Source organism: Helianthus annuus, chromosome 15, assembly GCF_002127325.2.
Source record: "Helianthus annuus cultivar XRQ/B chromosome 15, HanXRQr2.0-SUNRISE, whole genome shotgun sequence".
Taxonomy (NCBI): domain Eukaryota; kingdom Viridiplantae; phylum Streptophyta; class Magnoliopsida; order Asterales; family Asteraceae; genus Helianthus; species Helianthus annuus.
In genome coordinates this window covers 15,342,134-15,369,530 of record NC_035447.2, presented here as the reverse complement: position 1 = coordinate 15,369,530, position 27,397 = coordinate 15,342,134, and the positions used below count along the sequence as shown (strand labels likewise).

Here is a 27,397-nt window from a genome sequence, read left to right as displayed (position 1 = left end):
AAGCACAACGAGAGTAGAAAATAAGGGTATGAATGAATATTGTGAATGTTGTTTAGCTTCATCTTCCCATCCCCAAATATGTTATCTGTTCTTCCCATCCCTCTATGTTAATTGTTCTTTAATTTTCATTGTAGTCATTCTCCAATATCAGTAGAAACATCACGATTCCATTCTTAATTTGGTCATTACTTATCCATTCACTTCAGTTTCACCCGAACCAGTTTCAAGCCTGTTGAAATTGATAAAAAAAAACTGGTTTAAATGCTAAAACCGGTTTTGAACCCGATTCAAATCATTTTGGGTGGGTTGGGATTTTCAATCCTAAAACCAGTTTCTTAACCCGAACCGCTTTGGAGCAAACCGGTTTAAGACCAAACTAAAAACCAGGTCGGTTTAAACTGAACCGGATTGGGCCCAAAACCAGGTTTCGTACACCTCTGTGTACATAGTTGACGAGGTACATACATGTAGCTAGTAAACTACATACATGCATATAAATACACACACCTCGTATGAGCAGTGGCGAACCCAGGAATTTTTCCATGGGGGTGCGGAACATTTTTAAAAATTTTAGGCCCCTAGGTATATAAGTAAAAAATCGGTTCGTATCGGGTCGGGTCATGTAAAACAGACGAACATCAAACTAAATTTATATAATCATCAAAAACATGTCAAACCTTGTTACAAACATAATTAAAACGTCGACGCCCTACGGGTTTTCATTTTTTAAAATCTATCCAAAACATCATCTAAAGCTAATTTCTTAAGCAATTCTTTCTCTATATAACATAAGTTCATCGCTCCATAATATAATGTTTCAATTTTAATTTTAATTTTCAACTATTCAAGCCTTAGAAATCATAACGTAAGTTGTAATCACACTAAAAATATATAAACAACATAATCACCCTAAAAATCATCTAAACAACCATAAACAACGTCAAAACACACAAAATTTCAAACCTATTTAACAACTTTATTATCCTTTTTTCTCCTATAATATCAACCAAAATCATCAAAATAACAAAGAAACTTACTCGTGTTCGGATTCCGGTTAGATTTAACGTCAAACAACGGTGGTATGGTGGTTGATTACGTGGTCGCTGGGTGATGTTGTTCGTTGGCAGTGCAGGGCCGCAAGAGAGAGAGAGCGGGAGAGATTTTCTAAAGGTTTTGGGTTTTAATTATTTTATTATAGTTTGAAATATTGTTGGGTTTGGTTAATGGCTAAGACTTAGTGAGCTAGCTAGTTAGGAAAATTATAAGGGGGTAAAGGTATGGGTATTTGGGTTTAGTTAGTTAGGTATTAAAAGTTATATAATTTAGGTAGTATTTTTTTTTTTTTAAAATAAGAGTTTACTAAAAAAATTTAAAATATAAATTGATAACACTTTTTACCTAAGGGGTGCGGACGAAAAATTTCAAGGTTGCGGTCGAAAAATTCCAAGGGGTGCGGACGAAAAATTTCAAGGGTGCGGTCGAAAAATTCCAAGGGGTGCGGACGAAAAATTCCAAGGGATGCGGACCAGATTTTCGACGGAACTTAGCACTAATTTTTTTTCCCCGGGGGTGCGCCCGCCCACCTTAGACTATGCTTGTGTCCGTCCCTGCGTATGAGGTACATACATGCAACTTTGCGAGCTAAATATTTGTAGCTTAGCGAACCACCTTTTGTTTTTTTTGTTTTTTAGTTTATAAAATCATCATCATCATACTCAGTTTATAAAATACTAACCATAAATTATAAGTTTTTAGTAGTGGTCTTCTCATGAACGTAACTCTTATTATATATGCTTCAAACCCTAATATGAAGTTGTGTTAACACGACGAAAATAAACGTTTCTTACTGCAACCGTAAAATGACAATCTAAAGATTTATATCGCTTAATTTTTGCTGCAAATTATTGGATTACAACTTTTAAATGTATCCATAATTATTTTAAAAGCGTACGTACAAACAGACCACGAGAGTCATTTATATATAGAGATTTTTATTTTACAAATTACAATGGTATTGTGATAACTGATAAGCATTTAAATAAATAAAGAGGCTGTCATTTCTGATGTATGTATGGTTCTGGTGAGTTTTAAGAAAGCAATCGCTGGTCTTATCTTTCACTAGAACTAATCATAATATGAACAAACTTACAAAATATATATCAAACTTTATGTCTATGAATATTGGAATGAAAGAAATTATCACAGCTTTCATGCTTCACATGACACCATGGTTTCTTTTAGGGGCTTGACCTGAACTAACAAACCATGATCAAATTCCGGCATTGGAACTCTCTTGAAGGGTTCATCCTTCTTAATTAGTTCCCAAGCGAATGCTGACACCAAACGATGTATCATGGCCAAAGTTTCGATTTTTGCAAGCTCAACACCAGGACACATTCTCGGACCGCCTCCAAAGGGGACATAACTAAAAGGTGGTGGTGATGGTGATGGTGCGTGTTTCTCAAATCGAGTAGGGTCGAACATTGTTGGATTTTGGAAAATGCTATCATCCATGTGTGTCATGGATAAAGATATCAAAACCTGAAAACAAGACATACAAATGAGATTAGGCAGTTATTTTATATATGGAATTTTGTCCCCCAACTCTTTATTGATTGATCAGTTCTGTGACATACTTGCCATCCTTTTGGAATTATGTATCCTCCATACTCGATATCTTGTTTAGCGCGTCGGAAGCTCAAAGCCACAGGAGGGTTTACCCGCATTATCTCAGTTGCTACTTTCCATGTGTACTTCATCTTGGTGAGGTCTTCCCATGTTAATGCTTCTTCCAATACTTTATTACTAGAAATTTCTTGATGTTCTGTGGTCGCAAATAGATGAACTCAATTTGATGGACAAATTAATATAACTTGGTGTCTAGTGGCATACGAGCCTCTTAGGCAGTGGCGGACCCAGAAATTATTTTCTGGGGGTGCGAACGAAGGGTTCAACCAAATTTTCATGGGGTGCATCCGGAAATTTTACCTCGAAAATACACTAAAATTTTTTTTTCAAGGGGGGCGCCCGCCCACCCAAGCTAAAGCTTGGGTCCGCCCTTGCTCTTAGGCACATGCACAAAACAATGTATGTAATCAGCATATATATGGGACTAAGCGGTATATGACTACTTTAATGCATACATCTTAATATATGCATTTTTGCGATTGATTACAGATAACTAAGGGAAAAATGTGTTACCCCGAACTATAGTAGAGTAGATAGATTTGTTGTTAGCCAAAAGCCTAATGAAGAAGGTAACAAGGACGGAGGTTGTGCCATATCCTGCAAACATCACAGCGATGATGTTGTCAATGATTTCCTCTTCGGACATCATTGTTGAGCCATTATCATCACGGATGCTAAGTAATGAAGTGATTAGATCTTCATGAGGATCACCTTGTTCATTTTGTTCCTTAAGTGCCTCTCTTTTCTCATGTATAAGATGTATAAGCATCGGCACAAGTTTCTTCCTTGCTTTGATCGCGCGATTGTATTTAGTGAAAGGCAAATTGATTGGAATTGATAACAGACCTTTAACCATATCATGGAAAAGTGGTAGAAATTTCTCTCTTTTGGGACCTCTTTCAATCCCAAAAAGAAGAGAACAAATTATGTTGAAGGTTAAGGTCTTTATCAAGGGTTGAACCTACACCATTTAGTAAATAAGAGAATGTTAAGAAGGGTCAAAATGTGACTCAACTTTTTGCAAATAAACTATTTACCATTTTACCTGGACCTCATGTTTCCCATGCCAATGCATTTGAAGATGGTGTCGGCTTTCTTCATCTACTTTGGCAACATATTGCTTCAACACTTCAACCTTATGAAATGAAACTATGGCTGCTATGACTCGTTTGTGATCATTTCCGGACAACTCCATGACATTTTTAGGACCAAAGATCCTGCTAAGTGATGGTGGTTGTGTGTTGGTGAGCCCCTCACAAGTGTATATGAACTTATTTGCGGCCGGGCCATGTAAAACAATTGTCGGGTGTCCAAAAAGACTTGCTTTCCAAACAGGACCGTGGTTTGTTATTCTTTCTTGAATCCATTTTTCGACCCTATCGGTTTTCATGGCCTTTAATAGGCCTATGGTTTGCCCTATCATTGGCAGTCCCAACGAACCAAGTGGTAGTTGACCGTTATACGACTTATGATGGAAAAGGAAAAAGATGGGAACCAAAATCAGTAATAACAACAATATCATAAATACCATGAATTCCATGACTGGAAAACACAAGGTAGCAGTAGCAATGAGGGATATTATTGTATATATACATACTCTTGTTGCTTTAGTGTTGGTTTTGTCTGTTTATGAGAATGGCCTATTGGAAAAACGATCCTATATACACATTTTTTTAAACTTATTACTTTATTAGGCAATGATATATCACCTAACGCGAAAGTAATAATTGCTAGATATTTTAGCATACGTTGAAAAAATCCCAAATAGATCATTTTCTTGTATATATATTGAAGTTGTCCTCAAACATTATGGATGCGCCTCTAGCTTACTCAAATAACTAAAACGTTAAGCTTCGTCAAAGTAACCGACATATTAAGTATTGGTTTAAGTGAAACAAGAAGTGTAACCAAGGTATAAATCGCTGTAAAGATTACTTCGTTTCTATGACATCTTTGAGATTTGTCTATGATGTTTTCACTTTCTTCGAACGATCATCTAACATATCTAATTATATCGACTGCTTTTATTCTCACATAAAAAATAAATTAATATTTCTTAGTGGAACTTTAAAACAATGATCCAAAAATGAAAATCATTTTTTTGTTATTAATTATTGGATGGATTATAAGTTCCTACCATATCCATAATTATCATGTATACGTACGTACAAAGCCGCCAGACTTACATTGACAGTGTAGTATGCAATTATCATAATAAATAGCATCACTTGATGACGAGTTTAATAATATTTATTTACTAAAAATTACATAAGATAATCTTGTTTAGAGCCCAATTGCCCAAAACAAGTTCAACTACTTACAACCAAGCATATATGTCATGCTGTCATTTTCTAAATCTTAAAATATATACACATCATTATATCAATAATTACATAAAGCAGTCTTATATAATGGCCAAAATTAACAACTTCAACTCCTAAGCATAATATATGTCATGATGTCGTGACCTCGATCTACTCATATTTTAAAACCGGACGAACTTGTTGGACCAATTAGATCAGGAACCAAAGCATCAAGCAATTCAACTTGGAATGGGTGGATAAGTTAAAACAAATCGGCGAATTTGCAAGAACTACTTTATCCGAGTTGAACCAGTATCCGTCTAAGATCTTGATCGAGGTTTAATGTGTTTGCCAATGTGTTTTGTAGATTAAAATTTACATATTTATAAGATATGAGAGGCTTTAGATTTAGTATAGGACGATGTTGGACAACTAACTACATAATGTGTTGGACACATATTCTACTCGACAGACATCTTTGCGAGAGCCGAGGCAAAGATAGTGAGGTTTCATTACATGTATTTATCTAACTATATAAGACACAAATACTTTTGCTATTTCATTGTTTATGATTTCTGTTAATATATTAACATTTTGTCAACTTGTGTTATGAGAGGCTTTAGTGTTTATGGAACAATGTAAATTTATAAGATGTTTAAGCAACAACTATTTAAAGCGTGGTCCATATATCTAATGCCAAGTGTGCACACATGAATGAATTATAAGATTTCAATATTGTAACTATTTTCGAACATATTTTGTTATCCTCTTACAACTTTTAAATACAAAATTTTATAAATTTTTGGATACACTATTGCAACGTACTTATTTTTAGCTATATTTATGTGTAAGTTTAGTTAAAAAAGGAGTTGTGTGATAATGTAAAAGTCACCAACGCACAAATATACAAAATAAATCATCAAAGCTGCTTCAAAATATAAGCTTTCACTATTGTTTACCTTTTTTCCCACGTTCAACATTCCAGATTTGGCTTTTGACGTATTTATTTTTATTAATGTTTCAACGTGAGTTTTTTATATTTTTGGATTAATACTAATGAAAAGCAAGACTTTGGCACGTAATATATTAATACCTTTATTAATTTTAAATTCAGTTTAGTTTTGCTTTAATAGTTTTTTATATATAATATTTTATGTAATTTTGAAAATCAAACATTATTTAGCCCCGAATCGTGTCATATAAAATTTGTTTACTTATATAAATATTATTTTTACCATTGCATCTACATTACAATTTAAATGTTATTAGAAATCGACCAGTCCCGTTGCAAATTACGGCTGTAACCTGCTCGTTTAAATTACAAAATTACAATATGCATGAAAAACAAAGACGGCTGAGAGGAACTTACAATGTAATTACAATCAAAATACATGGATCTTCAAACAAAGACAAATCTTCTTGGCCTCGATGAGATGGTAATCTTCTAGGTTCCGATGGAACTAATGATGTCAGAAAGACTTTCTACAAAACTGATGATCTCACAGAGAAATCAAAAGATGTCGGGTATTAAATCAGTGATCGAAGAAGAATTTAGAGATCAAGTGGCTTGATAGACAAGAAGGAAGGTAAATGTTGGTTTCAATTTTGGTAGTTACAAGAACTAGACAACAACCTAGGTTCTGATGGAACTGATGATGTCCCATGTTGGTTTTACTTTTGATTAAGAATAAGTTATGTATGTAGTGTCTATAATCGGGTTTTGTATTATTACAATTTGATGAAGGGCAAATTTGGTTTGGAATTATTTGTGTTTTAATCTGTTACTGTTTCCACCAATGGCGACATCACTAATGGTTGTTGCCACCCCGTCGCAATTACTGATTACCTGGTCACGAATGTTGCGGCTCCCACCCACTCACCATCCATGCCTCCACAACTGTGTAGGCGGTGAAGCAGCCGCGGTGACTGATAGTTGATGTCGTGGCTAGATTCCAAAAATATTTCCGACACCCCTAATATATTTAGAATACCCCTATACGTCCTAAAATACACCCCGTATACGAAAAATGGGCCCGATATATATTTAAATTAATAAAATAAAAATAAAAACAAATATTTAAGTCTGTCGCGGGGCGAGACAGACTACTCCTCATTCTACGCGGGCCGCAACTGATGTAATAAGTGGCGAGACCTGGTGACGCCAAGTGGCAGGACACGCGTCAACACCCCTGGGGTGCTTCAGCACCGCCGCCGCCTTTTCTGGTCCTCGCGGGCCGCGTAAGACCTTGGTGTGGTCTTCGCGGGGCGCGATGAAGTCCCTGAACAACCCTATAAATTGGATCGAGAGGCTTCAGTTGCAAACCGTTCAATCTCTCAACTTTCTTCTCAAATTCTATAGTGTAGGCACTATACCCGGGCATTATACCCCCTAATTAGCGAAGCTCTACCTCGTTGTAAGTATCATATCCTGGATACGTATTAGATACGCTGCCCGATTGATCTAGGGTTCCGTAACAGATGTCGTGGTTCTGCCCGACGTAGTCGTTGGAATGCCGTCTCGGGGAGGGTATTACTAATGTTAAAATGGGTTATTATACTAACACGTGTGCATTGTTTATTTTATTAGATTATAACCAGGAAGCCACAAAGGAAATACGTAAAGTTGCAATGTGAGTTTATCCGCTTTTTGTAAACCTTTTGTTAACTGTTTTTACAAAACCTCACATGAATAATTATATATTAAGTAGTTATTGAGTATTTGCAAGAATACAATTATCGTGGGTATGTTGGGGTTTTGTATACAAAATTTGTTACCAACTGGTCAAGAAGTAACATTTCCACAAGTCGGGTCTGACAGTACCACGGGTGATAATTGGTATAACTTGGAAACAAATGTAATTGCGAGACCGCCCTCAATACTGTACAATGGTTTTTATTAAACTTGATTAAACTGGAATTCACTCACCAGTATTTCCCTCTGACAAATGTTTTTAAAACGCGTTTCAGGTAACAAATTGTGAAAGCCAAATAGAAGCCAGCTGGACAACAGTGAAGGCTTGAAAAAGTGGCAATAAAGTTACCTAAAATAAAATAGATGTTTTTATTAAATAAAATCGGATTTATTCCTATGAAAATCTGTGTACTGCAAACTTGGGTTTTATCCCATGTGTTTAATATTATGAAAATATGGTATTTTACTCTGATCAAATATTTCCTAACTACGGTCCTGATGAAAATTCCGCTGCCAAATTAGACAATACGCGATACCACCAAAACTGGCTCGCGGCCGCCCGTTCCCGGGGATTTGGGATCGGAGGTTGCGACACCGGACGTCGTTTAAGGCCTGCAACAACTTTGCCTGATCTCTGATCCTTTTAAACCGGACAAAACCAAAAACCCTGCCTGCATAGTCCCTTCTTTTTGGTACCACCGCGTCGCAAATACACCCACATGGCTGGCATTCAGTCCACAAATCTCTCCCTGCAGTCCATTCCGGCAGATTTGCTACGTAAAACGTAGTTGCTTTTTCGTTATTGTACTGCTTTGACTTCTTCTCAGGTACGTCTATCCAAGGTCCTTCTTCTTTATCTTCCTCCATTCTACTTTCTTTCACCCTCCATACTTTATTCACTTTATCCTCCAGTCTCTCTCGTGCCATGTTCTTATGTCTCCGGCAAAGACCCCCGTTGGCGAATGGAAGAATTGAAAAGCCGAGTTGGGATGGAAGGTCCAGCCAGTATAATCGGCGACCTCACACACTAACCCCAGTGTCTCCTCTTCGTCGAGCCTCCGGCAAGTTCAATTCACCGGCGACTGTTGGTATTCTAGAGAGGAATGGCAAGTCTCCGTCGAAAGACTCCCTTCAGCAAATGGAAGGATTGATAGCCGAGTTAGAATGGAAGGTCCAGCCAAGATAATCGGCGACCTCACACGCTAACCCCACAATCTCCTCTTCGTCGAGCCTCCGACAAGTACAAAATCTCCGGTGACTGTTAGAATTCTAGAGAGAGTTTTTTATAGGATTTATTTGGTGTATTTTTAAAGTAGGTAAGCATTGCCATTTAGAAGAAGAATAAAAAAAGACAATAATTCATCATAATTAACTTCTTAATTCTCTATTGTCGAGGAGATTAGATCTAAATCACTTAAATGAGAGTAGAAGTTAGATCTAAAATTCCTAGAAAAATTATAATTCTTAATTGCATTTATAAGGTTATTTTACTATTAATTAAAAAGTTATATAAACGATTCATGAATATTATTATTATGACACAATTAAAAAGTTATATAAACGATTGATAAATGTTATTATTATGACACAATTGATGGTCATACAATTTACTTGTACCCTTATATAAATTAACATGCTTACAAAATCTATCATAACGTCCAGGCTTCATAGGACGCCCTGGTTTCTTAATTTGAGGGGCTTGACCCGAACTAACAACCCTTGATCAAATTCTGGCATTGGAACTCTCTTGAAGGACTCGTCTTTCTTAAGTAGCTCCCAAGTGAATGTTGTCACCAAACGATGAATCATGACCAAAGTTTCCATTTTTGCGAGCTCAAAGCCAGGACACATCCTCGGCCCACCTCCAAACGCCATGTAACTAAAAGGTGGTGGTAATGGTGCATGTTTCTCAAAACGTGTAGGGTCGAACATGGTTGGATTTTGGAAAATGCTCTCATCCATATGTGTCATGGACATAGATATCATCACCTGAAACACATCAAACAAAATCAATTAAGAGGTTATTTTATATGGTATTTTGTCTCTGACACTTTATTAATTAGTTTGTTTGTGCCTTACTTGCCATCCTTTTGGAATTATGAATCCTCCATACTCAATATCTTGTTTAGCCCGTCGGAAGCTCAAAGCCACAGGAGGATTTATCCGCGTTAACTCAGTTGCTACTCTCCATGTGTACTTCATCTTGGTGAGGTCTTCCCATGTTAAAGCTTCTTCAGGCGCTTTACTATTGGAAATTTCTTGTTGTTCTGTGATCTCAATCATAAAAACACAATTTCATGGACGATTCAAAATTGGTCCATTGGCATGTGGACTTACGACGCTTAGACATGCATACAGTTTAATATATGTTTTTGATTGATTACAACATAATTAGGGGCTAAATTGTGTTACCTTGAACGATAGTAGAGTAGATAGATTTGTTGCTAGCCAAAAGCCTAACGAAGAAGGTAAGAAGGACGGAGGTGGTGTCATATCCTGCTATCATCACAACGATGATGTTGTCAATGATCTCCTCTTCGGATGTCATTGTTGAGCTATCATCATGACGAATGCTAAGCAATGAAGTGATTAGATCTTTATGAGGTATGTCTCCTTGATTTTGTTCCATAAGGGCCTCCTTTTTCTTTTGTATAAGATGTATAATCATCGGCACAAGTTTCTTCCTTGCTATGATTGCACGCTTGTATTTACTGAAAGGCAAATTGATAGGAACTGATAACACACCTTCAATCATAGCATGGAAAAGCGGTAGCAATTTCTCTCTTTGGGGTCCTCTTTCAATCCCAAAAAGAAGCGAGCAAATTATGTTGAAGGTTAGGGTCTTCATCAAGGGTTGCACCTACACAATTATAATAGAGAATGCTAATTAATATTTCTAGTATACAAGTTCAAAATAAGATGCATAGACATTTAACTACCTGGACCTCATGCTTCCCATGCCAATGACTTTGAAGATGGTGTTGGATTTCTACATCTACTTTCGCGACATATTGTTTCAACACTTCAAGCTTAAGGAAAGAGACTAGGGCCGCTCTGACTCGTTTGTGGTCATTGGCCGACAACTCCATTAGATTTTTGCATCCAACGATCCTAGTGAGAGATGGTGGTTGTGAATTGGCGAGTAGATTCCCATCACAAGTGTATACAAACTTATTTGCTGCTGGACCATGCAAAACTACTGTCGGATATCCAAAAAGACTTGCTTTCCAGACGTGACCATGGTTTGTTATTCTTTCTTGAAACCATTTCTCGACCTTGTCAGCCTTCAAGGCCCTCAAAAGGCCGAGGCTTTGGCCTATCACCGGCAGTCCCAACGAACCAGGTGGTAGTTGACCGTTATACTTCTTATGATTGAAAAGGTAAAAAATAGGGACCAAAATTAACAATAACAATAATGTCGTTAAAACCATCAGTTCCATGGCTAGAAAACACAAGGTGGTACGAGAAAAATCCTTACGGATTCCTGTTGCCTTATAAATGTTGGAAGTTAGTTGGTTGTCATTTTATGGGAATGGTATCATTCGAAAAGATCCGTTTTGCATAACCATAAAAAACAAAATTATAGGTAATGTTGATGATAAATAGATGGTTGACTTTAAAAGATTCCAATAGATGATATCGATAAAAAATTAGACATAAACTTGAAAAAACACTACAAAACGTTAAGAAAGCAGCTTTTAAACAAACACTTCTTTTTTGTATTGTTCTTTATTTATACTTTAAATCCTGGTGACAAATTTCAATTCCGAAAAGAATTTTTTCACAAACCAAACATAACCTTAGGGTAGAAGGAGTCATCTCATTTTTTTCCAGATTTTCCCCTGTGTTACATCAACTTTTCTTTCACGTTCTTTAGTTTTCCCTAAAATGCATGGAGTCACCTCAAGTTTTTCTAGGATTCTCCAAAACTAACTTATTTTTAATTTTAAATCAACATATTAATATAACGAAAAGTAAAAGCTGAACTAAAAAATAAAAACTACATATTAAAATAAAAAACCACACAATTAAATAAAAACTACATAATTAAAATTCTAATCATTGGTGCCCATTCAGGATAGTTGCTTAGAATTTGCCACGCCGAAATGTGACTAAACCGGTGTGTGTCGTGCGTTTGGTACTCGCGATAGGCTGCGTCGATCCTCCTTCCTACTTTAGGCCGTCATCACCATTCATCAATTCTTTGAAGAGTCGGTTAAATCAAAGGGCCTTGGCGTTGATATCCCAAAACTTTGAATGATTTTTTTCTAACGAGTGATCGGTATCACCAAAATGTTGACGAAATTGGTGAAAGATTGCATTCCAAAATGATATAGATCCACGCACCAGCATTTCCTCGATGACATTCACCAAAGTCGTAGCAAAGGCTATATTCTTAATCAATGCAAAAGCCTCCTCATTTAAGAGAGGTTAATTTTTTTTGTATGAGAAAAGAATGAGAGTGGTGAGGATAAAAATATTAGAGTTAATTGCTCGGATGGTCCCTGTGGTTTCAACTTTTTTCATGTTTAGTCCCCACCTTTTGAAAATAGCAGGTATGCTCCCTATGGTTTGTCATTTTGTTACTCGGATAGTCCCTGAGTAGATGTCAGTTAGTTTGAATATAGCAGGTATGCTCCCTATGGTTTGTCATTTTGTTACTCGGATAGTCCCCAAAGTAAATGTTAGAGTAAATGTTGGGGGACTATCCGAGTAACAAAATGACAAACCATAGGGAGCATACATGCTATTTTCAAAATGTGGGGACTAAACGTGAAACCACAGGGACCATCCGAACAATTAACTCAAAATATTATGTGATTTGTGTATTTATATTAAAAAAATTAATTTGCAACGATCATATCACATTTTGAGAACATCCCCACTTCCCCGGTCATTTGTGCTGGCTCAAAGAATTTTGGTGAAAAGAAAAACCCAGAATATGGAACGGTGTTCCCAAACGGTGTTCCTGGACGGATCGAGTGTCACCAGACCCTCCCTGGCTTCCACTTTATCCACCCTTAATATGCTTACATTTTTTTTTCACGAGAACGAGGGAAAGTTAAAATACTTTTATCGAGAGAGTTTAATGACACAAATTATATATACTCAAATAGGATGTCAGTGCACATACACGATTCATTGATCACCATGTCATACTATTGTCTACATCAAATAGGATGTCAGTGCATATACACAATTCATTGATGACCATGTCATACTATTGTCTACAATTTGTTTACATAAATTTGTACAATCCTTTTAAGCATGAGTTTATGAAAGTTACATATGCCCTCTCATGAAGTTAAAATCTGGGCCCTAAAAAGGTAGATTTACCATTTAAACCTATACTTCTTAAAAAAGTTATATTTCTTTTGGCTCAACAAGAATTTGACACGTAGTTGACTCATCATCTTTTTTTTTTTTTTTAACTAGGTTTAACACCCGCCGCGTTGCGGCCGGGATTTCTTAGCGAACATGTTTCAAAACGCGGCCGGGATTTCTTAGCGAACATGTTTCAACCTATATGTTACAACGGAGACGTGACGATAATATTATTTTATACCGAACATTTTCAACACAAATACTTTTTAAGTTGTATAATAATAAAATCCATTCTATAACAACAAACGTTGTCCTCTGACAACTCCCATGACATTTTTTATAACTTGCAACACACTACTCCAGTTGCATCAAACTTTGCCAACACCATCGTAATCTTTCTTTCCTTTCTTCTTGGTCACCACACAACACCTCCTTTTTCCATTTTTTTTTAAATTCCCACCATGTTTTTTGAAGTTACAAAAACAAAATAAATAAATAAAAATCCTTTCCCCTGATCTGTGTTCCTAAATGCTAAACCTATGAGGACAGTGGGCTTCAGCTAGTAAACCTATGAGCAATGCTTTACATAACTTCCATACAACCATTCAAATGAGGCAATGAGTTGATTTAGGCCTTTTTGTCTCTCAAAATGAATCGTCCTGCACTATCAACTTCAGATGATCAATACATCAAGTATTTACATTTCTAGATCATTTCGTCCAGCTAGGGTTTGATAGAATCAAACTCAATGACAAACAAACAACAAATTCAGCTACATAATAAATTTTTTCACATGCAAGCTTTCATTTCAAATAGCAGGATTAAAAACACAAATTACCTGCAGATGATAGGGCAAAATCATTCAGCAAAGAAAGAAGGAGAATGAAGTTACTTAACGATTTGAAGAACTTTGATTTGCTATTTGTACTTTAAATCGGTATTATTAATTGATCAGAATCGACAAATACCAAGCAAGGATTGCAACGAATCAAACTATCAAAGTACAAAACTCCCTACCTTTAGAAATAATCAAGCTTCGGTTTCATATCAACAACAACGCACGCTTGACTTTTACAAGAAATTTAACAACAAACCAAAAATGTAAGTAACATATCATTTTGTAATCGAGCTAATAAACTTACTCGAGGGTAATTTTACTTCAGAATTACACCACAAAAATTCGTTGTCGCTGCTGGTTGAGTCACAGCCGCCGCAAGATCCACTCCAAGAATTCCCAAATCGCCGCCGATTCCACCATCTCCGCCAACACGTGTGGCTGAACCCCGAATACTAACCATCAACCACCGTTGTTGCCGTCGCGTAGTCCCTCTAATTCTCGTCTCCGACCTCTCTATCTCTCTTTGCGCACCCTTTCTCTCTCTTAGTCTCTCTCTATTCCTTACTAATGACATGTTGTTGGACGAACAGAGAGAAAAGAAAGGGGTTGTGGTGGCAGTGGAAAGATGTCGTCTTCATTGGAAGCCTAAAATTTGTTTCAGATCCTTTTTAATCGACTTCCATATCTCCCCCTCTTTCATATGACAGATCTGCTTTGTGTAGCAAGGGTTGGTGAAAGCTTTTCTCTCTCTATTGTGCGTGGAAGGAGTTGAGAATGAAGACAGGTGGAAGACACGTTACAACCCACCAATACATAACCATAATGTACAAGACCACATAGCAGAAACATCAAGGTTTTTTTTGAAACACTCCCCAAGCACAAGTTACAACCCACCAATACATAACCATGTTGCTTCTTTATATAGGGTTTAATATTTCTCTTATAACTTATAATATTTGATGTTTTATAAAGTTTCAAATATACCATTGCAATCTTTTTGTTTTTATCTATGTTTGTAAGTTTTATTCAAAATTAAGTTGTGTATGATAATGTATAAGTCATCGAAACACAAACGTACAATTCGTCAAAGTTGCTTGAAAGTTACATTTTTTTTTTACATTTTTCCTCTTACAACGTTTAAAATACGATGTTTCATAAAATTCTGGATTTGACGTTGTAGCGTGATTATTTTTGTTAATGTTTCCCCGTGATTGTTTTAGTGGGAGGAGTACTAATGTACAAATTGTCAAAACCGAATGTTACAAGTTTTTAACACGCACGCTGCAACGCATGGGTTTAGCCTACTAGTTTTAGTTTTGCCACTAACCAAGCAAAGATATATTTTACGATGTTAGTTTTAATTTCATTTGTGATTAAACGTGACCTTAACAAGAATAGATTTATACAAGAATGGATGGTAATAGGTCGGGTATAACTAATATTAGTCTCAAATTGCAAAAGCATGTCACATACCAAAATCAAAGATCTTCATCCATTTATAGCCATTTCTAAATCAAGCATTTTAGGGGGTGTTTGGCTAAGCTTTTTCACACCTACTTATAACTTATTGACTTTTACAAAAAGCTAATAAGGAGAAAAGGTGTTTGGCAAACCCAAAATGACTTTTTAAAATGACTTTTTGTATAGGAAGAAAAAGTTAGTTTTGAAAAGTCGGGGTATTGTAGCTTTTTGAGTTGCTTATAACTTTTCAAAAACAAAATTACCAAATTATCTCACATAATGCCCTACACTTTTTAAAAGAATATCCCTTTTAGTAATTTTACATGAATAAGCTAAGTCAAACACTTTTTAAAAAACAACTTATTGGCTTTTCCCACCCTATAAGCTAATCCAAACAATTTTTTAAAAATATTCAAAAAATCATAAGTTAATAAGTACTTTTAACAAAAAGTTTTTTTTTTAGTTAAATAAGCTTAGCCAAACAAGCCCTTAATGTAAAAAGCGTAAGTCTTTAAATTCCCTAATTACTTTAGTTGTCAACTTTTTATTTCGAAGTTTTGAAATTACCTACCAATTTAGAGATTCCTTCAAAAGGTGCTAGATATAACGTCGTTCTCACTAAATTATATATGGTTTTCTTTCAAAAGTTCTCGTTTATATTTTCGTGCTTCTGCTGTACATGAATAACCAATAATTATAATAGATTCCATCTCTGAAGTGTTTGTTGCTGTTTTTAGTTGTCACATCTTATAAAATGATAACCAATGGTTAAGATAGATTACAACTCAGAAGCATTTGTTGCACACATTCAATCTATAGAATTGTTTGATGAATGAAGAATAATGGGATATATTAAGCAAGCCATCAGCTTTAACATTTACAACTGCACTTGAACTTCTAACGACAAATTTAATCTAAGGCATACATATTTTATGTATGCATGGATTTAGTCATTAATTAACTTTATGAGCTCCATTTTGGTCTTATATTTTACTAACAGTCTAACATTAATCAAAACATGAACAATCTTAAATATCTCAACTTAGAATTTTAATTAAGTTGTGTGTTGTCCGACATTCAAAAGATATATTTTCTTTATTTTAAGATGAAAGAAATTATCACAGCAATCATGCTTCACACGACAATGTGGTTTCACTTAACGGTTTGACCTTAACTAACAACCCTTGATCAAATTCTGGCATTGGAACTCTCTTGAAGGACTCGTCTTTCTTAAGTAGCTCCCAAGTGAATGTTGTCACCAAACGATGAATCAGGACCAAAGTTTCCGTTTTTACAAACTCGTTACCAGGACACATTCGCGGCCCACCACCAAATGGCACATAACTAAAAGGTGGTGGTGATGGTACATGTTTCTCAAAACGAGTAGGGTCGAACATGGTTGGATTTTGGAAAAGACTATCATCCATGTGTGTCATGGACATTGCTATCAACACCTGTAAACATATCATAGAAATGTGATTAAGTAATTAAATTAATTATATGGTATTGTGTAACTCTTTGTTGACTGCTTATTTTGGTGCCTTACTTGCCATCCTTTTGGAATTATGAATCCTCCATACTCAATATCTTGATTAGTTCGTCGGAAGGTTAAGGACGCAGGAGGGTTTATCCGTAGTATCTCAGTTGCAACTCTCCACGTGTACTTCATCTTAGTCAGGTCTTCCCATGTTAAAGCCTCTTCAGATGCTTTATTACTAGAAATTTCTTGATGTTCTATGACCTCAAATACAAAAAATTAATATAATGGTATTGACAGCATGTAAGTAAGCTGTAAGGGGTTCAACAATATATGACTTTAGTGCATACATTTTAATATATGTTTTTTGTGATTAATTACAATATAAATTGGAAATCACCGGGGTAACCCTTTACCAAAAAAAAAAAAAATACAATATAAATGGGTGCAAAATTGTGTTACCTCGAAAAATAGTAGAGTAGATAGATTTGTTGTTTGCTAAAAGCCTAACAAAGAAGGTAAGAAGGACGGAGGTCGTGTCATGTCCTGCAATCATCACAGTAATAGCGTTGTCTATGATCTCCTCTTCAGACATCATTTTTGATCCATCATCATCACGAATGCTAAGCAACGAAGTGATTAGATCTTTATGAGGATCGCCTTGTTTAGTTTGTTCCTTAAGTGCATCCCTCTTCTCGTGTATAAGATGCAAAATCATCGGCACAAGTTTCTTCCTTGCCATAATCGCACGATTGTATTTGGTGAAAGGCAAATTGATTGGAATTGATAACACACCTCCCATCATATACTGGAAAAGTGGTAACATTTTTTCTCTTTGGGGTCCTCTTTCAATCCCAAAAAGAAGAGAGCAAATCATATTGAACGTTAAGGTCTTCATCAAGGGTTGTACCTATACAGTGGTATTTTAGAATGCAACTTGTGAAGGTAAAACGAGACGTTTATAAGACGTATAAATGTTTATTTACCTGGACCTCATGTTTACCATGCCAATGAGTTTGTAGATGGTGTCGGATTTCTTCATCTACTTTGGCAACATATTGCTTCAACACTTCAACCTTAGGAAATGAAACTATGGCCGCTCTGACTCGTTTGTGATCATTTCCGGACAACTCCAATATATTTTTGGAACCAAAGATCCTAGAGAGTGATGGTGGTTGTGTGTTGGAGAGTAGGTTCCCATCACAAGTGTATATGAACTTATTTGCACTTGGACCATGCAAAACAACCGTCGGGTATCCAAAAAGACTTGCTTTCCAAGCCGGACCATGGGTTGTTATTCTTTCTTGAAACCATTTTTCGATCCTGTCAGCCTTCAAGGCCTTTAAAAGGCTGAGGCTTTGCCCTATCACCGGCGGTCCCAACGAACCAGGTGGTAGTTGACTGTTATACTTCTTATGATGGAAAAGGAAATAAGTTGTAACCAAAATCAGCAATAACAACAAAATCATTATAACCATGGCTAGAAAAGTCAAGGTAGTACGAGAAAAAACCTTATGCACTCCTGGCACTTTATACAATGTTGGTAGGTTGTCGTTGTATGGGAATGACTCCAAATGACCCCATCATTTGATGACGAATTTAATTGATTGACAATTACATAACAAAATCTAGTTTAATGCCCAAAACAAGTTCAACTACTAACAACTAAGCATCTCTGTTATGGTGTCGTTTTCTGGTGCATAAGTTCAACTACTAACAGACAACATTTTTAAATCATTTACATAAGATGTGAGACTTCGGATTTAATTTAGGCGGATGCGGGACAACGAGGCTACCTACTTGATTGTGTTCATTTTCCAAAGTGATATGAAGGTGTTTTACCTCAGGAGGCCGATGGTTCTACCTCATGGTGAACAAAAGTGTAATTTTAGACGTAGGATTAGAGAGTATGTGCATGTCCGGTAAAAGATATATAAAAAAATATTAAAAAAACACATATTTGTCCCGTGGAAAGTGTATAATTTTTTTTATAGCTTTTATGTTGTTTTTGTTAAATTTAACTCCTAGTTGGTTCATAGTTGGATTTTAAAAGTTTAAAGAGGAAATGAGCTAAAAGGAGTTAAACCGATAAGATGTAGTTAAAAGAAAAAAATAAGATAGTTAATAGTCAGAGTTGGTGCAAAATTTTATCAATCACGGTTGTTACTTACAAGCCTAATTAATTTAGTTCATGGGTTAGTTTCAATAGATTTCTATAAAATAAGTGGGCTTACATTATAATTAAATTTAGTTAACTAATTGAGTTGAATGGTGCTCCCAAATTCACAGGCGGCTTACGCATGGACTAATTCTTGGGTTTTAAAAGTTTGACCAAGGCATGATACTTTGATCAAACAAATTTGTTTTATGCACATCATGTGACGTAGTGGGCTGCTAGCCTGCTACATTATCCTATTTTGTTTGAGGCTGCTGACTTTGAATTATTATTGCCATCACCGGCCGCAAAAGGGTAAAAGCCCAGCTATATTATGTAAATTACATGTTTTGGGGATTTTTGAATATGTATATGCATATTTAATTAAACCCTAAGGAGACCTATGCGCACATATATATTCTTGGACGTGATGTTACTACACTGGACGAAAATATAATACATAAAAGGAATCTGCCTTATTATTGTTGTTGTGGGACGAAACCAAAAAAAAGAAAAAAATAAAGAGAATATTATATTTTAACCAGGGAGAACAGAAAGAAGAAAAAAAAGAGAGAGAGAGAGAGAGGAAAAGGGTGCGCTCAAGAAGGAAAAAAAAGAGTTGGTTCGAGAGTTTAAGCCGCGATCAAGATTCAAGTTTGGGTTTGCAATTTATTCGTATTCAGTTTTGTTAAGACTTTCTGTTTTCAGATTTCATACTATGTTTTGTTTATCATATAAAACTTGTTTCTTTTTAGTGGTTATGTTTCTTGGCTAGTTCTTTTATACTGCCTAGATTATGATGAACACCATATTTTGACATGTTATTTTTATTCAGTTTATGGATTCTATTTTGTGGGTTTAATAATTAAAGTAAAGACTTGGTTTTTATGGTTTGACATATATGCGTGTTTAATCATGTTCATTGAATAATTAGTATCCCTCATGTTGCTAGTTAAATGTCTTTCAAATAATAGTTGCATGCTAGGTCAATTATTGTGTGTCTTTGACTGTTAGATGGTTTGATAGACGTAGTGAACCATAGGGATATAATTGTAATTTGAATAGGGTTAAGTACTCTACCAATCTTGATAGCTGAGAGGTTGTCGGTCTGTCTTTAGTGTTAGATTGCTAGGGTTATCGAATCTAATCATAAAACCACAGTTACCCTTGACTTTTGTGCTGCGAGGTAGACTGTATAATAAGGGAACTTTATTATTACATTAGGAAAACCGCGGGGGATTCCTTTAAACCGGTATTAGAACAGCTTAATAGGTTGCCATAGGTGTCTTCTCGAGAAGAGTCGAGGGTCCTGTTCGGTTATCCTTTAAGTTTAGCATCTTAAGATCCCGGTTTCCACAATTAGTTCCATAACCGATAGAAGTTGTCATACATGTGTACGATTCTGACGTAGGTAGTGTACTTCTCATCTTTGGTTGTTTCTTAAGTCCACAGTCTTAGTTTGTGTTTCCTTTAGCTTTAGTTATTTTAGTTAATTTAGTAATTTGTTAGAAACCCCCCCCCCCCACAAACCAACAAAACAGTTAAGTACAGTTAGGTTAGAGTAAGTCTAGTCAGAGTCTAGTAAACGTAGTCAGTAGAGTCTCGTGGGTTCAATACTCGGACTTACTTAGGCTATACTGCATTGATCGGTACACTTGCAGGTTGTGTGATCTAGGTTTTAGAGAGTCTTAGTTTATAAATTTAAAACTTAGAGTGTCTAGTTTAGGGTTAAGAGTAGTTAGTTTTAAGTGACAACATTTAGCACATCAAGTTTTTGGCGCCGTTGCCAGGGACTCTTGGCGATTGCGTTATTAGCTTTGATTAGACTTAATTGAAAATTTGTGCTACTTGTATAGTTGTGTAATTTTTTTTAGTTAGTATTCTTTTATTCTATCTACATTGTTCTGCTCTTTCTACTCTCTTAATGGCAGGTGATCCTGTTGACCTAGATGTAACATCCTAAATTTTTCACTTGTTTATAATAATAAAATACACCATTTATATTAAAATATTGTTTTAGTAACATGACAATTCATTAACAGAGTTCATAAGTACGTCAACCTTAGTCAACTAAAGACTAAGTTAAAACATTTCAAAAGTAGTTTAACAAGTGTTTACAACCCATACACAAGGACTACTAAAGATTAAAACATTGCGGAAGCATCAAAATGTAGTGTTCGGTTCTTCATTATTCGCTCGACCGCCATCCGTAAGATCCATTACGTCACCTATGGTCAAAACCATTAAAACATTAGTTTTGACATTATTAAATAATATATAAACACGAGAACTAACTTCTGATTACGAATAATAAATTACAAGTTTGCAGGTTCCACCGTAACTTACGATGTCACCGTAAGTTACGGTAGGTCCTGTAAATTTTTTGGTCTACCGTAAGACAGGGGCAAACCACCGTAAGCATCTGACCTCTACCATAAGTTACGGTACTACCGTAACTTACGGTAGTCCCTGGGCATCCATATCTTGTTTAAATTGTTCTTTATGCTCAACCCCAAATTTCGGGTTTCGCTTTTCTAGCATACTAATATTCTAAATTCTTGTATTTCTAATATGTTATCAATCAACCAATATCAAAGATCAATCCATTATATTCCGAGACATCAACCATGCCTTATTTTGATTATTCGACCCGTTTGGCTCGTCTAAGGAATCCTCCTTTTGTAACGACTACCAACGAGTTCTAACCAACTTTGACCTATTATTCAATGTAGCGTCATCTTCGCTTTAATTCAAACAACTCTTATTCTAAAATTTCTATTACGCATCATATGATTATCAAAATCTACTTAATGTAACGGGTCAAGTTACATACCTTCAAAGTAGGCCTTTTAAACGTGGTTCGCCGCCCGCTTGTCCGCTTGACGCTCCTGCGCCCGTTCCTATAGAGTTCATTTATCATATGTTTAGAACTCTCTTTTGAAATTATAATTCGCATATTACACCAAACATCGTGATTATGCGTTTAAACTTGAAATTTCAGTTTTAAGCCTTCATAGAGGCATTTCAACAAACACTTCATGAGCAGATTTTTACATGATTATACATCACATCTTTAGTTTATCATTTAGCCATAATTTCACATAAATCCACCATTTTACATGATTGTAAGCTTCTAATTTCTGGAATCACTTCAAAATTGCCAAATTACACTAGATTAACAATCTATTTCCTAGTGTTCATTCCAAATACACATAACCCACTAATCACCTACAATGGTGATCATAGTTTCCATCAAAATTCTACATAATTTCAGCTTGTGTTTGTCTAGGATTTGTTCCTAGACACTATAGTTGTTCCTAATTCATCATAACATATGCATGCAACCCTAATTTCAGATTATCCCAATTATATGAGAATTTCAAGTTGAGAGATTTCATGAAATTTCACATACCTTGTAATCCCCTTGTGATGAGGATCACAAATCTCTATTCAGATTTCGATTTGGGGCAAGGATTAACCTTCAATTGATCAATTTGGTGAAGTTAGGGTTTGAGAGTAGGGATCGCCCCCTTTTCTTGCTCCTGATCGACCAACACCTCAAAATGGGGTGTTTGGTTTTGTTTTACTAACTTAGTAATACAAGTTTCAAATTTTGACAACCTAGGTCCCTCCATTTTGATCAACATTTAATTTAGTGGCTTTTAACCCTACTATAGGTTATTTCTAAACTATTAACCAACTAGGTTAAAATTTCTAGTTGGTAAATTCTCATTTATTTATACTTTATATAATTCTAATATAAAGTTTTATATTTTCGGGGTGTTACAAGTCCACCCCCTTAAAAGGGTTTCGTCCCCGAAACCGAAGTACGTACCAAATAATGTTGGGTGGAGACGTCGCATCTCCTCTTCGGGCTCCCACGTGGTGTCCGAACCTTTCTTGTGCTCCCATTTGACCCTGACTTGGTTAATCACCTTGTTCCTCAAACTTTTCTCTTTACGATCTGAAACCGCAATTGGTTTTACTGCATAGTTGAGGCTGTTATCCACCTCGATATCATCATAGTGGATATGAGTAGTTTCGTCGGCCAAACATTTTTGGAGGTGCGACACGTGGAACGTGCTATGAATCCCACTCAACTCCTCGGGTAATTCGAGACGATAAGCTACTTTACCAACCCGTTCAGTGATCCTGAATGGCCCAATAAATCTCGGGCTTAGTTTCCCCCTTTTTCGGAATCTAATAATGCCTTTCCATGGGGAAACTTTCAGCATAACCATGTCTCCAACCTGAAATTCAATTGGCTTATTCCTTTTATCCGCATACGCCTTTTGCCTGTCTTGAGCCGCTTTCAAGTGTGCCCGAACTATGTCGATTTTCTTATTTGTAGTTCGGATTATATCAGTAGGTGCTATCCCTCGTGGACACACTTCTCCCCAACATACCGGGGTTCGACATTTTCGGCCATATAACAGTTCATACGAGGCCATTTTAATGCTCGTGTGATAGCTATTGTTATATGCAAATTCGACCAAGGGTAGATGGACATCCCAACTACCTCCGAAGTCAATAATGCACGCCCGCAGCATATCTCCCAACGTTTGTATTGTTCTTTTACTCTGCCCATCCGTTTGTGGATGATAAGCAGTGCTAATGAACAATTTAGTCCCCATTTGTTCTTGGAATTCCCGCCAAAATTTCGAAGTAAACCGGGTATCCCTATCAGACACAATGGATACCGGCACCCCATGACGTGCTATTATTTCATTCGTGTAAACCTCTGACATCTTTTCTGACGTATAAGTCTCACGGATCGGAATGAAGTGAGCACTCTTCGTCAATCTATCTACCACTACCCATATGGCATCGAAACCACGGTTCGTTTTAGGCAACTTGGTTAATAGGTCCATTGTAATATGTTCCCATTTCCAAACCGGAATTTCTAACGGTTGGAGTTTGCCGTATGGTTTCTGGTGCTCCGCCTTAACTTGTAAACATGTCAAACATTTTTTCACATGCTTCGCCACATCCCTCTTCATTCCGGGCCACCAATAATTTTGTTTCAAATCATTGTACATCTTGGTCGCACCCGGATGAATTGAATAACGGGATTTATGAGCCTCATTAAGTAGAAGCGCTTTCACTCCACAAGTATGTGGGACCCATATCCTTCCGGATCGAGTCTTCAACCCGTTATTCCCATCTGACAAATCTTTCAACTGACCTATTATTCTTTCTTTCTTCCAATTCTCTTCTTTCATTGCTTCTAATTGCGCCTCTCGAATACGTTCAAGTATACCCGAGGTCACCACGAGTTGCATCGACCTTACTCGTATTGGGACATAGTCCGCTTTTCTGCTCAGAGCATCCGCCACCACATTAGCCTTTCCGGGGTGATAATGTATTTCACAATCGTAGTCTTTCACCGTTTCCAGCCATCGCCTTTGTCGCATATTTAACTCTTTCTGATCGAAAAAGTATTTTAAACTCTTCTGATCCGTGTATATGGTGCACTTTACCCCGTATAGGTAGTGCCTCCATATTTTTAAGGCAAATACCACCGCAGCCAATTCAAGGTCGTGTGTAGGATATTTCTTCTCATGTATTTTCAATTGTCTCGAGGCATAAGCTATAACTTTGCCCCGTTGCATCAAAACGCATCCGAGCCCCGACAGTGAAGCATCCGAATAAACTACCATATCTTCGACCCCGTCCGGCAATGTCAGTACCGGAGCTTGTGTTAACTTCTCTTTTAGCGTCTGAAACGCTCTTTCTTGATCGACACCCCAAATAAACTTCTCTTTCTTTTGGGTTAGCTTTGTTAGCGGTAACGCAATCTTGGAGAAATCTTGAATGAATCTCCTATAGTATCCCGCAAGCCCCAAAAAGCTTCTAATTTCCAAAGGGTTCTTCGGGGGATTCCATTTTGACACAGCCTCAATCTTGGACGGATCCACCAATACTCCGTCGGCACTTATGACGTGGCCAAGAAATTGTACCTCTCGTAACCAAAAGGCACACTTAGAGAACTTCGCATACAGCCTTTCTCGTCTAAGTGTCTCTAACACTTCTCGTAAGTGGTTTGCGTGTTCAGCTTCACTTTTTGAATACACCAAGATATCATCGATAAACACGATGACCGACTTGTCCAACATTGGCTTGCAAACCCGGTTCATGAGGTCCATGAAAGCCGCGGGTGCATTTGTTAGCCCAAATGACATTACGAGGAATTCATAATGTCCGTATCTTGTGCGGAAAGCCGTTTTCGGTACGTCTTCTTCTTTGACCCTTAGTTGGTGATACCCAGATCTAAGGTCAATCTTTGAAAACCAGTTCGCACCTTGTAATTGGTGGAACAAATCATCTATCCTCGGAAGCGGGTATCGGTTCTTTACCGTGAGTTTGTTTAACTCCCGGTAATCGATACACATACGCATGCTTCGGTCTTTCTTTCTGACGAACAACACCGGTGCGCCCTAAGGAGACACACTCGGCCTAATGAACCCTTTATCAAGCAAGTCTTGGATTTGGGACATCAACTCTTGTAATTCCGACGGTGCGAGTCGGTACGGAGCTTTGGCTACGGGTTTTGCGCCCGGAATCAATTCGATTCCGAACTCTACTTCCCGTTCAGGCGGTATTCCCGGTAAATCCTCCGGAAACACATCTCCAAAATCTCGTACTACAGGTACATCTTCAATCTTCCGTGGTTCTCTCTCGGGCTCATTTGCGTATATCATGAACGCCTTGCATCCTCGCTTCATAAGCTTGTGAGCTTTCAACATTGAGCACACTATGGGGTTACCTCCTTTTTCACCATAAATGGTGACGTGTTTCCCGCTCGGAGATATTAGTTTTATCTCCTTACAAAAACACACAACTTTTGCGTGGTGTTGGGCTAGCCAATCCATCCCGACGATTACTTGAAATTCCCCCATTGACATCGGAATTAGGTCTATCAAGTATTCCTCATCGTCGATGTTTAATTTGCAGCCTCGACAAACATCACAAACTATAAAGCTTTTGTTATCCCCTATTTCAACTTCTAAGGGCACAGGCAATTTCGTCAATACAAATGAAGGATGTCGAATAAACCCATGCGAAATGAAGGATTTATTCGCACCCGTATCAAAAAATACACATGCTGGAATTGAGTTAATTGTGAATATACCTGAAACCACATCGGGTTCTGTTTTTGCTTCAGCTGCAGTAAGTTGGAAGGACCTAGCCTTCGCTTTGGGGGCTTCTGCTGGAGACTCCTTAGCATCTCTCTTTCCAACTAAGTCCGGGCATTCGGACTTTTTGTGGCCGGGTTGATAGCAATTGTAGCACACTGATACTTTTCCCGGGCATAGCGAGGCCGTGTGCCCCGTCTTATTACATATGGGGCATGGCTTGTCTTTGAATCGACACTCCCCCTTGTGTCCCTTCCCGCAGATTTTGCAACTTGGCGACCCACCTTTAACAACCACCTTCTTTCCCGATTCTCCCGTTCGGGCTTTCTTTGTAGGGCTTGGATTCACATCATGTGCCCTTCGCTCACCTCTTTCCACTTGTTTCTTTAACTCGATTTCCCGTTCCCGGGCGGTGTTGATAATCTCCGTGAGGGTTTCGTATTTTAACGGAGTCATAAATTCCCGGTACTCAGCACTCAGCATGTTGTAATAGTAATATATCTTTTGTTCTTCAGTGGTGACTAACTCGTCACAAAATCTGAGCTTATCCATAAAGATGCCCGTGATCTTATCGATTGTTTCACCCTTTTGTCTCAGCTGGATGAATTCTTCTTTGATTCTATTGATAACCGCTTTGGGACTGTGGTGTTTAAGGAATGGTACTTTAAACTCGTCCCAAGTCATAACCCTCGCCGCTTCGGCTCCCATTTCCTTCTTTTTGTTATCCCACCAATCTTTAGCTTGGTTCCTCAATTGACCCGTTCCGTAGGCGACAAAGTCGCCTACTTCACAATGGGTCCGTTCAAACACCCCTTCAATATCACTTATCCATCTTTGACAAATTATCGGGTCAACCTCCCCGTTGTAGATTGGCGGTTTACACGCCATAAATTCCTTGTACGAACACCCTTTGCGTTCTCCAGTTTTGTCTTTCATAAGGTTGACAGTATCCTCCAACCTTTTAACTCGTTCTTCTACGAGCGATAACACCGTGCTTTGAATCTTGTCTATAAACCCGGATAGACTGCCTTCAATTGACTTTCCTACCTCTTCAGCAATTATTTCTTTCATTTTTCGGTGTTTGTTTGCACCAGATTATCATCATTCCCATCAGACATCTTGAAACTGAAATGTTTACATTTAAACGTTAAACATTTCATTTATAACCTTGCTTCGTTTGTTTCGGTTTAGCCAAGTTCTCAACTTGCTTTAACCGTTCACATTTAATGCACTTTCCGGGTTTGAGTGTGTTAACACGCTCTTCCCATGCATATCAACTCGTTTCTCATTCCTTACATAAGACATGATTCATTAACATAATA

General features: G+C 37.1%; 3 protein-coding genes and 1 long non-coding RNA gene across 4 annotated transcripts; all 4 read right to left on the bottom strand.

Annotated features, from left to right (window-relative positions):
* Window positions 1-1,952: 1,952 nt before the first annotated feature.
* Window positions 1,953-4,202, bottom strand: LOC110913351 (cytochrome P450 716B1). The gene is made up of 4 exons (XM_022158187.2): window positions 3,734-4,202; window positions 3,202-3,649; window positions 2,637-2,824; window positions 1,953-2,541 (listed from the first exon to the last, which is right to left on the bottom strand). Exons 1-4 carry the CDS (start codon window positions 4,109-4,111, stop codon window positions 2,209-2,211), a joined length of 1,347 nt encoding a protein of 448 aa, XP_022013879.2. The 5' UTR covers window positions 4,112-4,202; the 3' UTR covers window positions 1,953-2,208.
* A 5,033-nt stretch (window positions 4,203-9,235) lies between these two features.
* Window positions 9,236-11,109, bottom strand: LOC110914837 (cytochrome P450 716B1). Its single transcript, XM_022159526.2, has 4 exons — window positions 10,623-11,109; window positions 10,096-10,543; window positions 9,763-9,950; window positions 9,236-9,672 (listed from the first exon to the last, which is right to left on the bottom strand). The coding sequence occupies exons 1-4, from the start codon at window positions 10,770-10,772 to the stop codon at window positions 9,349-9,351; spliced, it is 1,110 nt and encodes a 369-aa protein (XP_022015218.2). The 5' UTR covers window positions 10,773-11,109; the 3' UTR covers window positions 9,236-9,348.
* Window positions 11,110-13,227: 2,118 nt separating this feature from the next.
* On the bottom strand, window positions 13,228-14,647 carry LOC110910868. Its single transcript, XR_002576535.1, has 2 exons — window positions 14,151-14,647; window positions 13,228-13,667 (listed from the first exon to the last, which is right to left on the bottom strand). It is a non-coding gene; the product is annotated as an uncharacterized LOC110910868 (long non-coding RNA).
* Window positions 14,648-16,383: 1,736 nt separating this feature from the next.
* Window positions 16,384-27,146, bottom strand: LOC110910867 (cytochrome P450 716B1). Its single transcript, XM_022155447.2, has 5 exons — window positions 26,072-27,146; window positions 17,771-18,264; window positions 17,247-17,694; window positions 16,854-17,041; window positions 16,384-16,761 (listed from the first exon to the last, which is right to left on the bottom strand). The coding sequence occupies exons 1-5, from the start codon at window positions 27,144-27,146 to the stop codon at window positions 16,435-16,437; spliced, it is 2,532 nt and encodes an 843-aa protein (XP_022011139.2). The 3' UTR covers window positions 16,384-16,434.
* Window positions 27,147-27,397: the final 251 nt, after the last annotated feature.